Raw genomic sequence first — 15,032 nt, forward strand, 5'->3', positions numbered from 1 at the left:
GTGATCCGGTGCTCAATTGGTAACCAATGCAGCTACAGTAAAATTGGTATTATGTGGCATCTCATTGGAGCTCTCGCAAGAAACTGAGCAGCTGCATTTTGTACCAACCTGAGCTTCCGGATCACCGACAGAGGAAGGCCAATGTAGAGGGCGTTACAGTAGTCCAGTCTTGAGATTACTGTGGCCTGGATCACCGTATCTAGATTGTCCCTGGACAGATAGGGGGCCAGCCGTCTAGCCTGCCGCAGATGAAAAAAGGTGGTTCTGCTAACGGCGAAGACCTGAGCCTCCATTGTCAGCAGAGGGTCCAAAAGGACTCCCAGACTCTTTACCAATGATGACGGGCATAGTGCCTCGCCATCCAGGGTAGGCAGCTGGATATCCCCACTACCTGGTCGACCCAGCCATAGGATCTCGGTCTTTGCTGTATTCACCCTCAACCTGCTGGCATGCAGCCATCCAGTAACAACCTCGAGGCACTGATGAAAATTATCGGGTACAGAGTCCGGTCGGCCTGCCATCTTCAACACAAGTTGAGTGTCATCAGCGTACTGGTAACACTCAAGCCCAAAACCTCAAAACAGCTGAGATGTTAAACAACAGAGGGGAGAGAATGCCCCCCTGAGGAACCCCACAAAGTAGAGGGGACCTCTCAGAGACCAGACCTCCCCTCTCCACTTGCTGTTCACGGTTGTGAAGAAAGGAGGACAGCCAATTTAAAGCAATTTAAATTGACATATAAATGTCTGTAGTCCAAGACAGCTCACTTCTGTCAATGAATCAAGATATTTTTGATAAAATAGTTGTAGCTATTTTAAAAACTCTTGAGGACAAAGTTATTTAAATCCTCACTTATTCCACTTGAGTTTGAGTCTTGATATTGCTGGCTATTACATATTTGCAAAAAATGAAAGCAGCAGGAGTTTCAAACTGTTTGCTTCTTGGGAGAAAAAGAGAGGTCTGTCAGACAATTAACATCTACTAGACAAATAACAAAATGAAACAGTAGTGTGTGGAAAAACCAGACACATAATGATAGTGGAAGTGAGAAACCTCTGATTCTATGCGAAATAAGCAAGAAATCATATATAAATGAAAGGTTTTCTTGAGATACTATATGTTGTGTCCCCAAACATTTCATTATCACAATTTCTGTATTTGTTATAATGGGTTGATTAAACCTTTGGTTTGCTGTTGTTGTTCATTCGTTCAGTCGTCTCCGACTCTTCGTGACCTCATGGACCAGCCTACGCCAGAGCTCCCTGTCGGCCGTTACCACCCCCAGCTCCCTCAAGGTCAGTCCAGTCACTTCAAGGATGCCATCCATCCATCTTGCCCTTGGTCGGCCCCTCTTCCTTTTGCCTTCCACTTTCCCCAACATAATTGTCTTCTCTAGGCTTTCCTGTCTCCTCATGATGTGGCCAAAGTACTTCAACTTTGTCTCTAGTATCTTTCCCTCCAGTGAGCAGTCGGGCTTTATTTCTTGGAGGATGGACTGGTTGGATCTTCTCGCAGTCCATGGGACTCTCAGCACTTTCCTCCAACACCACAGCTCAAAAGCATCGATCTTCCTTCGCTCAGCCTTCCCTAAGGTCCAGCTCTCACATCCGTAGGTTACTACAGGGAATACCATGGCTTTGACTAGGCGGATCTTTGTTGCCAGTCTGATGTCTCTACTCTTCACTATTTTATCGAGACTGGACATTGCTCTCCTCCCAAGAAGTAAGCGTCTTCTGATTTCCTGGCCACAGTCTGCATCTGCAGTAATCTTTGCGCCTAGAAATACAAACCCTGTCACGGCCTCCACGGTTTCTCCCTCTATTTTCCAGTTGTCAATCATTCTTGTTGCCATAATCTTGGTTTTTTTGACGTTTAGCTGCAACCCGGCTTTTGCGCTTTCTTCTTTAACCTTGATTAGAAGGCTCCTCAGCTCCTCCTCGCTTTCGGCCATCAGAGTGGTGTCATCTGCATATCTGAGGTTGTTAATGTTTCTTCCAGCAATTTTCACCCCAGCTTTGCATTCATCCAGCCCCGCACATCGCATGATGTGTTCTGCATACAAGTTAAAAAGGTTGGGTGAGAGGATGCAGCCTTGCCGTACGCCTTTCCCAATCTTGAACCAGTCTGTTGTTCCGTGGTCAGTTCTGACTGTTGCTACTTGGTCCTTGTACAGATTCCTCAGGAGAGAGACAAGGTGGCTTGGGATGCCCATCCCACCAAGAACTTGCCACAATTTATTATGATCCACACAGTCAAAGGCTTTAGAATAGTCAATGAAGCAGAAGTAGATGTTTTTCTGAAACTCCCTGCCTTTCTCCATTATCCAGCGGATATTGGCAATCTGGTCTCTCGTTCCTCTGCCTTTTCTAAACCCAGCTTGAACATCTGGCAACTCTCGCTCCATGTATTGCTGGAGTCTTCCTTGCAGGATCTTGAGCATTACCTTACTGGCATGAGAAATAAGGGCCACTGTACGGAAGTTTGAGCAGTCTTTCGCATTTCCCTTTTTTGGTATGGGGATATAAGTTGATTTTTTCCAGTCTGATGGCCATTCTTGTGTTTTCCATATTTGCTGGCAAATGGCATGCATCACCTTGACAGCATCATCTTTTAAGATTTTAAACAGTTCGGCTGGGATCCCATCATCTCCTGCTGCCTTGTTGTTAGCAATGCTTCTTAAGGCCCATTCAACCTCACTCCTCAGGATGTCTGGTTCTAATTCATTCACCACACCGTCAAAGCTATCCTCGATATTGTTATCCTTCCTATACAGATCTTCTGTATAGTCTCGCCACCTTCTCTTGATCTCTTCAGCTTCTGTTAGGTCTCTGCCATCTTTGTTTCTTATCATACCAATTTTTGCCTGAAATTTACCTCCAATGTTTCTAATTTTCTGGAAGAGGTCTCTTGTCCTTCCTATTCTGTTGTCTTCTTCCACTTCCATGCATTGCTTATTTAAAAATAGTTCCTTATCTCTTCTGGCTAACCTCTGGAATTGCGCATTTAACTGGGCATATCTCCCCTTATCCCTGTTTCCTTTTGCTTTCCTCCTTTCTTGGGCTACTTCCAGTGTCTCAGCAGACAACCATTTTGCCTTCTTGGTTTTCTTTTTCTTTGGAACGTACTTTGTTGCCGCCTCCTGAACAATGTCGCAGACTTCTGTCCATAGTTCTTCTGGGACTCTGTTTACTAAATCTAGTCCTTCAAATCTGTTCTTCACTTCCACTGTATATTCGCTAGGAATGTTAGTGAGATCATATCTAACTGGTCTGTGTATTTTCCCTGATCTCTTTAGTTTTATTCTAAATTGGGCAATAAGAAGTTCGTGATCTGAGCTACAGTCAGCCCCAGGTCTTGTTTTCACCGACTGGATGGATGTCCGCCACCTTTGGCTGCAAAGGATGTAGTCAATCTGATTTCGGTGTTGACCATCTGGTGAGGTCCATGTATAAAGCCGTCTTTTAGGTTGTTGGAAGAGAGTATTCGTTATACACAGCGAGTTTTCCTGGCAGAATTCTATCAGCATGCGTCCCGCTTCATTTTGTTCTCCCAGACCATGCTTGCCTGTGATCCCAGTTGTCATTTGACTTCCCACCTTGGCATTCCAGTCTCCTGTAATGAAAATCATGTCTCTTTTTGGTGTATTATCCAGTAGTTCCTGCAGATCCTCATAGAACTGATCTACTTCTGCTTCTTCAGCAGCTGTGGTTGGGGCGTATATTTGGATCACTGTGATGTTGAAAGGCTTTCCTTGCACTCGAATTGAGATCATTCTGTCATTTTTTGGGTTGTATCCAAGCACCGCTTTAGCGAGTTTCTTATTAATTATGAAGGCTACTCCATTTCTTCGATGTTCCTCTTGTCCGCAGTAGTAGATCTGGTGGTCATCTGATGTGAAGTGGCCCATTCCAGTCCATTTCAGTTCGCTGACCCCCAGAATGTCTATCTTTAGTCTTGACATCTCACCAATAACAACATCCAATTTGCCCTGGCTCATAGATCTTACATTCCAGGTTCCTATGGTGTGTTGATCTTTAGAGCATCGGATTCGTCGTTCGCCTCCAGTACCGTCGGCCGCTAGCCTTCCTTTCGGCTTTGAGCTAGCTGCGTCATCACATCTGGGGCTAGTTGAACTTATCCTCTGCTCCTCCCCAGTAGCATTTTGGCCATCTTCCGACCTGGGAGTCCCATCTTCCAATGGCATACCGACATATCTCTGGTTGTACTGGTCCATTTAGTTTTCTTGGCAAGGATACTGGGGTGGTTTGCCGTTGCCTTCCCCAGGGATCACGCTTGGTCTGACCTCTCTGCCACGACCGTCCCGCCTCGGGTGGCCCTTCACGGTTTCGCTCATGACATCATTGAGGTGCTCAAGCTCCAGCGCCCCGACAAGGCGGTGATCCAAATTGCTCTATTGTCGAAGGCTTTCATGGTCGGAATCACTGGGTTGTTGTAGGTTTTTTCGGGCTATATGGCCATGTTCTAGCTGTGTTGCGAAATAATGCATGTCTAAAAAGTGTGTGGCCAACATGCAATGTTTGGGAAACTTTGGCCTACTCTACAAAATCCTTTGTGAGAAAGATCCACCCTCCGCTCATGTTTCTCACTATAATGCACAATGGGCATGGATGGATCGATATTCTTTAGCACAGTGGTTCCCAACCTTTGTTTTATAATCATTTTATTAAGTTTTCATAGTAAGAATACATAAAAATATTATGGGAAAGTAGTGCAGAATTATTGGGAAGGTTAAGGGGGAATGGGTGAATGAAGACAGAATACAAATAGAATAGAGAGGGGAAAAAATAGAAGAGCGGGAGGAGTGAAGGAATGGTCTGGGAAGGGACACGAGGGGTGGGTAGGAGGGGATGGGGATTCCCAACCTTTTTTTGACCAGGGACCACTTTGTTAAAGTAAGTCGTAGCAGGATCAAGTGTGTGTTAAAGAAAATGATGTTAATTATTACGTGCAGCTGGTAATGTAGGTCAACTAGCATGTTTGGGTCACACCCGGTGGGGTATAACTGTATGGATTTTGGAATACAGTTTAGAGAAGCAATGTCCTATTCTGAGGAAGAGAAGCAATATGCTGTAATGCTCTAAAAGCGATGCTTTTTGCTATGGTAGAATAGCTATTTACTTTTTTTAAAGTGTTTTTATTGAGAATAAGGGTGGGCTCCCTAAAGGAAGGAGCAACCATTGAAAGGAAGAGGTAGTGATGAAAGTTTTTTTTTATTTACATAAAAAGGGTGGGAACAATGTGTGTGGAAGAAAAGTGGGAAATAAAAGGAATAGAAGAGCCATTCAAAAAAAAAAAAAAAAAAAGAGGGGCATGGGCGGGGGAAGGGCTGTTGAAGAAAACTTCCAGGTCTCCCCAGGTTGCAGATTCTTTACATTTTCCTTAATCTTGTTTACTTTTGTCGTTGGATTCTGCAGTGATAGTTCCACTGAGTTTCGTTAACATTTTAATAATATAGCTTCCTGTGTTTTCCTCATTTATGAATTCTATGACTTTTCTCCAGTCGGTTCTGTGGTGGTTACTTGACATTTTTTGAGTAAGCATATCCATGTTCATGGTATCCATTACTTTTAGGGTCCAATGTTCTACTGTTGGTGTTTCCTTATTTTTCCACATTTTGGCTAGAACAATTATTGCAGCTGTAACTAAATGATAAAAAATTTAATAGCTATTTACTCAAGGTTTATGTTTTGCTCTCTCATTTGAATGAAGATGAAGAAGCCTGTCAGGATGTGCCTTCATGCTCGAGATTCCAAGAAGCCTTCTCCTGACACTAGAGGGGGTAGTCATGATAGATGGGTTTATAGCAGGGACATCTGGGCATGGGTTTTGCTTTGAAGCTGTGGGAAAAGGAATCTTAGTCTAAACTTTGATAAGCAAGGGGGAGAAGGAAGGGGCAGAGCCAGGAGGGGGGATCTGGAGACTCTGGGCGGGAAACTTCAGTTCTCGCTTTGTTTTTGCTCTGTATGGACTGAAATAAACTCCAAATCCGAGTACCTACTTGTGAGTGCGAGTTTCCTTTCTAAGATCCAGCGGATCCTGACAAAGCCTTATTCTGTGTTATTTACAAGGACTATGCAAGTTTATTGCACTGTTTGATTTTGTATGCAACACTGCAAGTTTATGCCTCTACTGATGAAAGTAAAGTTTTTTTCTGTTCTTTTTTCCTGTGTGTCTTTTGCATGGGACTAGGCTAAAACATGCTCTCCGCAACACACTTGACCAGGGACCACTCTCCAACATTAATACCAAAAGGGTTACAAATCAGTTTTTTGGTCAACTTTAGATTTGGTTTGGTTATTTGGGGTACTGTTTCAGAAAATTTGATTGGATAGACCACATCAGCTCTAGTTTCTGATACAGAACATATGCCATCCAGTAGTCGCCATCTGCTTGCCCACAGAAAACCATATTTAATAATCGAGAGGTGATGTGGTCTATCCAATGTAATTTTCTAAGTCAGTACTCCAAATAACCCAAGGAACAGGCCTAAACATAGAATCATAGAAATAAAGAGTTGGAAGAGACCTCATGGGCCATCCAGTCCAACCCCCTGCCAAGAAGCAGGAATATTGCATTCAAATCACCCCTGACAGATGGCCATCCAGCCTCTGTTTAAAAGCTTCCAAAGAAGGAGTCTCCACCACACTCCGGGGCAGAGAGTTCCACTGCTGAACGGCTCTCACAGTCAGGAAGTTCTTCCTCATGTTCAGATGGAATCTCCTCTCTTGTAGTTTGAAGCCATTGTTCCGCGTCCTAGTCTCCAGGGAAGCAGAAAACAAGCTTGCTCCCTCCTCCCTGTGGCTTCCTCTCACATATTTATACATGGCTATCATATCCCCTCTCAGCCTTTTCTTCTTCAGGCTAAACATGTCCAGCTCCTTAAGCCGCTCCTCATAGGGCTTGTTCTCCAGACCCTTTATCATTTTAGTCGCTCTCCTCTGGACACATTCTGGCTTGTCAATATCTCTCTTGAATTGTGGTGCCCAGAATTGGACACAATATTCCAGGTGTGGTCTAACCAAAGCAGAATAGAGGGGTAGCATTACTTCCCATGAACACACCAAGACACCCCTTCTTCCAGGTGCCACATGGTACGGATCCACTCAGGGGGAGGGAAGAGGAGGAGAAGCAGCAGTTGGAAGGCTTGTTGTCATGCCTTTCATGGATAGTCAGCCTCTCCCCTCCCGACAACCCTGTTGGCACTATAAGAGGGTTTCACAAGACCAGTCGCTCTCAATGCAACAGTATAGTAATGGTGAGGCCACGGACCATATTTTAGTTCTTGGGGACCACTGGTAGTCCTTGGACCACAGGTTGGGAACCATTGCTTTAGCACAACCAATAGTTACAGACAGTTCCAGTGTGAAAATCTATCACATAGGGTTGTTCTAGGTTTTTTCGGGCTATATGGCCATGTTCTAGAGGCATTTTCTCCTGATGTTTCGCCTGCATCTATGGCAAGCATCCTCAGAGGTAGTGAGGTCTATCACATAATTTATTACCATGGGTTTTCAAAACAAATTCAAGAAAACAAGGGGAACATTTTGGAATGAACTTTCAAAAACTCAATACTAAACACCTTATATGAAAGAAATGGAGTAAACGTACTGGTTCATAAGATAATCCGTCAGCAGAGGCAACCATTGTTTCTGCCAAATCCAGCACATCGGCACCAATATCTGTTTCAAAAATTGAAATGAACCGGTAAGTACAGAAATAAGCCTGCAAAACTGATACCTGCTCTTCTGAAGCCTAATGATTTTTTGAAAATCTTTTATTTTGCTTTAATGGGATCTCAGTGTGTTGCAGTGCCAGCTCACCCATGAAAGCTATTGTGAAACAGGAGCTTTCAAAACCAGCCAACTGCAGCACATCAACACAGAAGCCAGATAAACAACACATTTCTTTCTAATGAGCACTTTGGAAAGGTCAACGCTCCTTCTCAAACAACAGCATATTATGTTTCTTGTTGTCGCAGACAGCTGTCGGCATTTGTGATTAGCAAATAAGGATAGAAAATTGCAAAGTGTACTAGTTCAACCAAAAAAAGGATGCCCGTAGTCAAGGAATGCACTATTTCATTTCCTTATTTATCTAAGCATAGCTACGGTTTTCAGTCTGCACCTCTGTTGTATTTCTTTTATTATATGAAATTTATTTTCTTCTCAAAGATATTCTTCTTAAATGCATTGATTATTTGGCATCATGAACTTTCCCTTTCTGTCTTTGCAGATAGCTCCAACTAAATGAATATATTCTATACTGTAGGATTAATGCAATTTTAATTAATGCATTTTAGCTGCCATGGCTCAATGCTGTGGAATCCTGGGATTTGTAGTTTAGTGAAGCACCAACATCTATCAGCAGAGACAGCTAAAAACCTTGTAAAACTACAAATCCCAGGATTCCATGGCACTGAGCTATGGCAGTTATAGTGGTGTCAGAGTGCATTAATTCTACAATGTGGATTTTATTTATTTATTTATTTATTTCATTTACTTATACCCCGCCCTTCTCACCCCGGGGGGGGGGACGGGGGGGGACTCAGGGCGGCTTACAGAGGAGGCACAATTAGATGCCTAACAATTGACAGTAATACAAATACAAAAAACAGTTCAACAATTAGAATTAAAACATCAGCGCATAATAAAATATTAAAACAATCTCATGCTCGGGTTCAGAGTCCATATATCCATTCCATTCCGTTGTCCTTGTCTGTCGTCAGATCCTTAATTTAACTGCCAGCGTGTCCAAAGGCTTGGTCCCAAACCCAGTTTTTTCCTGAATGCCAGGAGGGAGGTTGCCGATCTAATCTCCCCGGGGAGTGAGTTCCACAGGTGGGGGGCCACCACCGAGAAGGCCCTGCTCCTCGTCCCCGCCAACCTCACTTGTGAGAGTGGTGGGATCGAGAGCAGGGCCTCCCCAGAAGATCTTAAGCTTCGGGGTGGGATGTAGAGGGAGATCCGTTCGGACAAATACACTGGGCCGGAACCGTATAGGGTTTTGTAGGTCAAAACCAGCACTGTAGTTGTTTGGATGCACCCCAAACAACTACAGACAATAGAAAAAATACTTATTAAATTAAATATCTTATGATTTCCTAGGAAAAATAAATTTAGTACAGGGCGAAGAATTTACCCTAGAGAAAAAGCAGAACAATTCAGCTAAAACACTATGTAACAAAAATTGGAAAAAAAATATGTTCCTGGTTTGTAAATGCTATTTCCTGCTTAATTGTGTAGTACTTAATTTGAAAGTAGTTGTTACACTCCAGAAACTTCATTTTTGTGCCTATCACAAACTCTGTTGAAAAACTATAGCAAAATGTGCACCAGGATGTCCCACAAAACCAAAGTTTTTGCAGCTAAAAAAACCTTTTCCATGTTTTTATGACGGAACAAATTAGGAAATGACATTTATAACCCAGGAACAAAAATAGTGTTACATAGTATAATTTGAGAATAAAGCAATAACTTTGCACTTAAGACGTTTGGAATGCCCCAATGTATTAATGATGCATTTCAAAGCTTAAAAATATTTTTTCTAAGGGAAAGACAGTGTATAATTATTTGCTTCCTTATGCAACTTCTAAATACTGCCATTAAATCATATAGTTATTCTAATATTCGGAATTGATCCAATCAGCAGCGAAATAGTTTATTGTCTTGGCAAGATCTCAAGACCCAGAAAAAAAACACCACAATTCATGACAAATTATTATACATGAGCAATTCTTGCTGGAAGTAGGAAGATAAGATACCATACTGTTCCATTACTGCTAAGCTATTGTGAGAAAACAATAATCTAAAACTCAAAACCATAGAATTATATTGGAAGAGAATACTTACATTGACATTTCATTGCAACAGTAATGTCGATATTGATTCTTAATTTACTAGAAAAAGGAAAACATTTGTATAAGTCAATTGCAAAACATAATTGCTTATGTATCACATGACACAAAATTAACATATGTTTGAGATACAAGTACGTAACATATACTAAGAAAATTCACTAAAATTTGAGGTGAAGCTAGAAAAACAGTCCAATTTTCAAATGTATCCTATATTGCAATATATTGCAATTTCCTTGTATATTTATTTATTTATTTATTTATTTATTTATTTACTTTACTTGTATACCGCAGTTTCTCAGCCCAACAGGCGACTCAACGCGGTTTACAACAAGGATAAAAATCAATCAGCGATACACAATTTAAAACCATAAGAGCATAGTATACAATATTGACACAACAATAAACAACACAATACATCTCATAACTAGAGTCGTGATCCAATTCGTCGTCCATATTTCCATTCCTGTAATTATCACATTCATTGCACTGTTTATCCAAATGCCCGTTCAAACATCCAAGTTTTTAATCTTCTTCGAAACACCATTAGCGAGGGGGCTGATCTAACCTCCATAGGAAGGGCGTTCCACAGCCGAGGGGCCACCACAGAAAAGGCCCTGTCTCTCGTCCCCGCCAGCCGCACCTGTGAAGCAGGCGGGATAGAGAGCAGGGTCTCCCCAGGAGATCTTAGGGTCCTGGCGGGCTGATAGGCAGAGATACGTTCGGATAGGTAGCTTGGGCCAGAACCGTTTAGGGCTTTATAGGCTGGCGCCAGCACTTTGAATTGAGCCCGGTAGCAAATCGGCAGCCAGTGGAGCTGGTGCAGCAGAGGAGTTGTATGCTCCCTGCGCTCCGCTCCTGTTAGTATTATGGCTGCCGAGCGTTGGACTAGTTGGAGCTTCTGAGCCGTCTTCAAAGGCAACCCCACGTAGAGAGCGTTGCAGTAGTCCAAACGGGATGTAACCAGAGCGTGGACTACCGTGGCCAAGTCAGACTTCCCAAGGTAACTGTGCGAATGCTCCCCTGGTCACCGCCGAAACCTGAGGTTCCAGGCTCAGCGATGAGTCCAGGATCACACCCAAACTGCGAACCTGCGTCTTCATAAGTTTCAACGAATTCTAGCTCTGATATATTTTAGGAATGATTAAAAATAACTGGTACGTTACTTTAGCCCAAAGAATAGATATTTAGGCTTTCTTGCAACACATTATTTGTAACCTAAGCGTAATGTTGTCCTCTAGATCACTACTTCTTAAACTGTAGGTCTCGATATCAAATAGGGTCCCCTTAGGTAAGGTAAAGTTTTTCCCTGACATTAAGTACAGTCGTGTCCGACTCTGGGGTGTGGTGCTCATCTCCATTTCTAAGCCAAAGAGCCGGCGTTGTCCATAGACACCTCCAAGGTCATGTGGCTGGCATGACTGCATGGAGTGCCGTTACCTTCCCGCCGGAGCGGTACCTATTAATCTACTCACATTTGCATGTTTTCGAACTGCTAGGTTGGCAGAAGCTAGGGCTGACAGCGGAAGCTCACGCCGCTCGGGGGATTCGAACCTGCAACCTTTCGGTCAACAAGCTCAGCAGCTCAGTGCGCCACCAGGGGCTCCCCTTAAGTTCTAAAAAAATGGTTTCTGAATCCCACCTAAATATTTTTGTGAATGTTAGCAACTTGCAGTGTTCACAGTGGACTCTGCATTTTTATTTATATAGATTTATTTATATAGATTATTTTAATATGGAGGGCGAACTGTAGAGTATAGAGAGTATTTGCATTGGCTAAAGCACCAATTTTCTCCTCCACAACCTCCGTAGATTTCCAAAATCTATCTGGAGAACCTGTTGATTCTGGGCTCCAAGTTGTGTAATGTTCTGCTCCATACTTTTATACACAAAGCCTGACAAATACCCAATTTCTCCAGAACACTGTATTTAAATAAAAGCAAAGAGAGAGGGCAAGAATTTCCCTTGGGCAGCTATTAATACAACTGGAGTCAATCTTGAAAAAACAAACGCTGCTTGTAAGAAGCCTTAATTAAGCTAGCTGAACATGAACAGCTTAATTTGCTTCATCCTTAATTGCATTCGCATCCTTAAGAGGATGTAAAGCAAGGAAGCAGGTTTGACTTTCTATTTAAAGAACCATACACTTTCGTGCATATGCGCCACTTTCAGTCCACTCTGCGTATATTTCCAAACATTGAAAGAGTCACTGCCTGAAACCCACTCTGGCAATAATTTCTAAAATTTGTGATTTCTGAGTCTACCAGATCCTGAGCTATCACAGTAGTTGTTAAAATATCCGAAAGAAGAGTTAAATGAATATAGAGCTCCAGTTAGGGTTGGAAATAGTAACAGTTTCATACCCTCATGCAATACGGTGGCAATTTTAACAAATAGAGAGAAGAAACTGTGTAAGATTGCTTTTTACCCTGGGATTTCTTCCTAAGGAGCTGAACATCTGAAAACGCACAACTTATCTGTTGTTATTATCCCAGGGAGTAAAGCTATCAGTGTCTTCTAGCCATGATGATGATGTATTGCCTTCATTATCAAAGGCAATCTGCCTCTCAACAATTACTTAAGAATGTATATTGGAGTCTTCTATTGCATTCATGTCCAATTTGCGGGTCTCCCAAAAGCATCTGGTTGGTCTCTTTGTGAGCAAGATGTTGGCCTAGAAAGGTCTTTGGGATTGATCCAGCATGGCTTAGCCGGATGCACACTTTGCTCAATTGTCTCCATGACAACAAAGCAAAGAGCCAAAATACACAACACATCATGCGTTGTTTTCCAAAACATTAAGATCGCACCAGCTTCCAACCGAGTACTGTGAAGCTGATGGTGCCACAAAGCAACAAAAACAACAGGGGACGACATGATAAAGAAGTCCATATACATGGGTGAAATCTATATAAATAAAAATGTAATGTTCGTTTGTGGGATTAGCAAAACTCGAAAACCACTGGACGAATTGACACCAAATTTGGACTCAAGACACCTACTAACCCAAGGAGTAACCATCACTCAAAAAATGGATTTTGTCATTTGAGAGTTGTAGTTGCTGGGATTTATAGTTCACCTACAATCAAAGAGCATTCTGAACTTCACCAATGATGGAATTGGGCCAAACTTAGCACAAAGGACTCGCATGATCAACAGAAAACACCAGAAGGGTTTGGTGGGCATTGACCTTGAGTTTGGGAGTTGTAGTTCACCTACATCCAGAGAGCACTGTGGATTCAAACAATGATGGATTTGGATCAAACTTGGCAAGAATATTCCATATGCCCAAATATGAACCCAGATGGAATTTGGGGGAAATAGACCCTGACATTTGGGATTTATAATTACTGGGATTTATAGTTCACCTACAATTAAAGAGTATTCTGAACCCCACCAACGACAGAATTGGGGCAAACTTCCCACACAGAACCTTGATGACCAACAGAAAATACTTAAGGCCATCCAGTCCAACTCCCTTCACCAGGGCAAGAAAACGTAATCAAAGCCCTCCTGACAAAGAGCCATCCAGCCATAAGTAGATATAGTTATATATGATTCACACACACACAGAAATAATATCATATATTTGAAAGGGACCCCTAAAGAAGGACAATAATATGTTCCATGTTCCAGAGTAGGCAAACTAGACAATCTCCTCATCAACACTGACAAAGAAACAGCAAGAAATACTGTTTACTAGCAAGTATAAAGAAATTACAAATATTAGAAACCAACACTTTCTCATTATTTTATTTTCCAGATCACCAGACTGGGCCACAGCAACGCATGGCAGGGGACGGCTAGTCTATATAAATAAAAATATAATGTTCGTTTGTGGGATTAACAGAACTCAAAAACGACTGGACGAACTGACACCAAATTTAGACACAATACACCCATAAGGCCAACAAGTGACCATCTCTCATAAAAACACTGAAAAACACAGAAGAGACTTAAAAAGCCAAAAAAATAATAAAAATACATTATATTAAAATGTATGTGCATAACCACATAAATACACAAATACACAAATATATACACATACACACAAAACACATATACACAGACTGGGCTACAGCAACGTGTGGCAGGTGACAGCAAGTCATAAATATATATATTTAAAAATAAACAAAATCCCAATTTGAGTGATCAAACAGAGCTCTGATTCAGGAAAGGGAACAAGACACAGATTATGTTCTCTCCTACTCTCATAGGAATACCCTAGGATTCCCAACATGATTAAAATGTGTGTTTAAGAGTTACTAAGCATTAGATGTTGATAACATTAACCTGAGCTTGGCCCTAAAATCCTCGGTAAACAAACTCAAACTGGTAACACATTAAAAGGTTTGGGAAAAGGGGGAAAATGTTTGATTGGTGCTATTTCCTGAAAAGAGACTTTTCCTGGCTGGGTAGAAGCAGGTCAGTCTGGAGATAGACTGGGTCTACGTGTCTTCAAGAAGCCTGCCAACTGATAAGAACCTCATGAATTTCATACCCGTTTTTTAAAGCAAGGAACAATGTGTCAGATATTGTGTTTTAAAGAGGACAATCAGAATTATGAAGAAGGCCTAAACCAGTGGTTCTCAACCTGGGGTCCCCAGGTGTTTTGGCCTACAACTCCCAGAAATCCCAGCTAGTTTACTAGCTGTTAGGATTTCTGGGAGTTGAAGGCCAAAAACATCTGGGGACCCCAGGTTGAGAACCACTGAACACACTGCCATCACAGGTACCGCTGCGGCGGAAAGGTAACAGTGCTCCATGCAATCATGCTGGCCACATGACCTTGGAGGTGTCTATGGACAACGCCGGCTCTTTGGTTTAGAAATGGAGATGAGCACCACACCCTAGAGTCCAACATGCCTGGACTTAATTTCAAATATAAGTAATTACCTTTACTTATATATATTTTGTAAGCTGCTCTGAATCCCCTTCGGGGTGAGAAGGGTGCCATATAAATGTTATAAATAAATAAACAAATCAATACCATTCTCTGCCTTAAGCAACAAAGACAGAAAATATAGCTGAAACTTCTGCAACAGAAAAACCCCAATGGTAATCAAATCTTTTTTAAAAGAGGCCAGCAATGTGTAGGATAACCCATATCTGTGGGTCATACGTTTCCACTTTATCTTAGCCAAAAGGCCGAGAAGCA

At 42.1% G+C, this 15,032-nt stretch overlaps 1 protein-coding gene across 1 annotated transcript in view; it reads right to left on the reverse strand.

The window, feature by feature from the left end:
- The window catches only part of ERGIC2 (ERGIC and golgi 2), a 51,963-nt gene that overhangs the window by 18,991 nt on the left and 17,940 nt on the right, over positions 1 to 15,032 (reverse strand). The window contains exons 5-6 of the mRNA XM_060778393.2: positions 9,870 to 9,916; positions 7,630 to 7,700 (exon numbers count right to left, since the gene is read on the reverse strand). Coding sequence (XP_060634376.1) covers positions 7,630 to 7,700; positions 9,870 to 9,916 — 118 coding nt within the window. The remainder of the gene's footprint in view (positions 1 to 7,629; positions 7,701 to 9,869; positions 9,917 to 15,032) is intronic.

This window comes from Anolis sagrei, chromosome 5 (assembly GCF_037176765.1).
Source record: "Anolis sagrei isolate rAnoSag1 chromosome 5, rAnoSag1.mat, whole genome shotgun sequence".
Taxonomy (NCBI): domain Eukaryota; kingdom Metazoa; phylum Chordata; class Lepidosauria; order Squamata; family Dactyloidae; genus Anolis; species Anolis sagrei.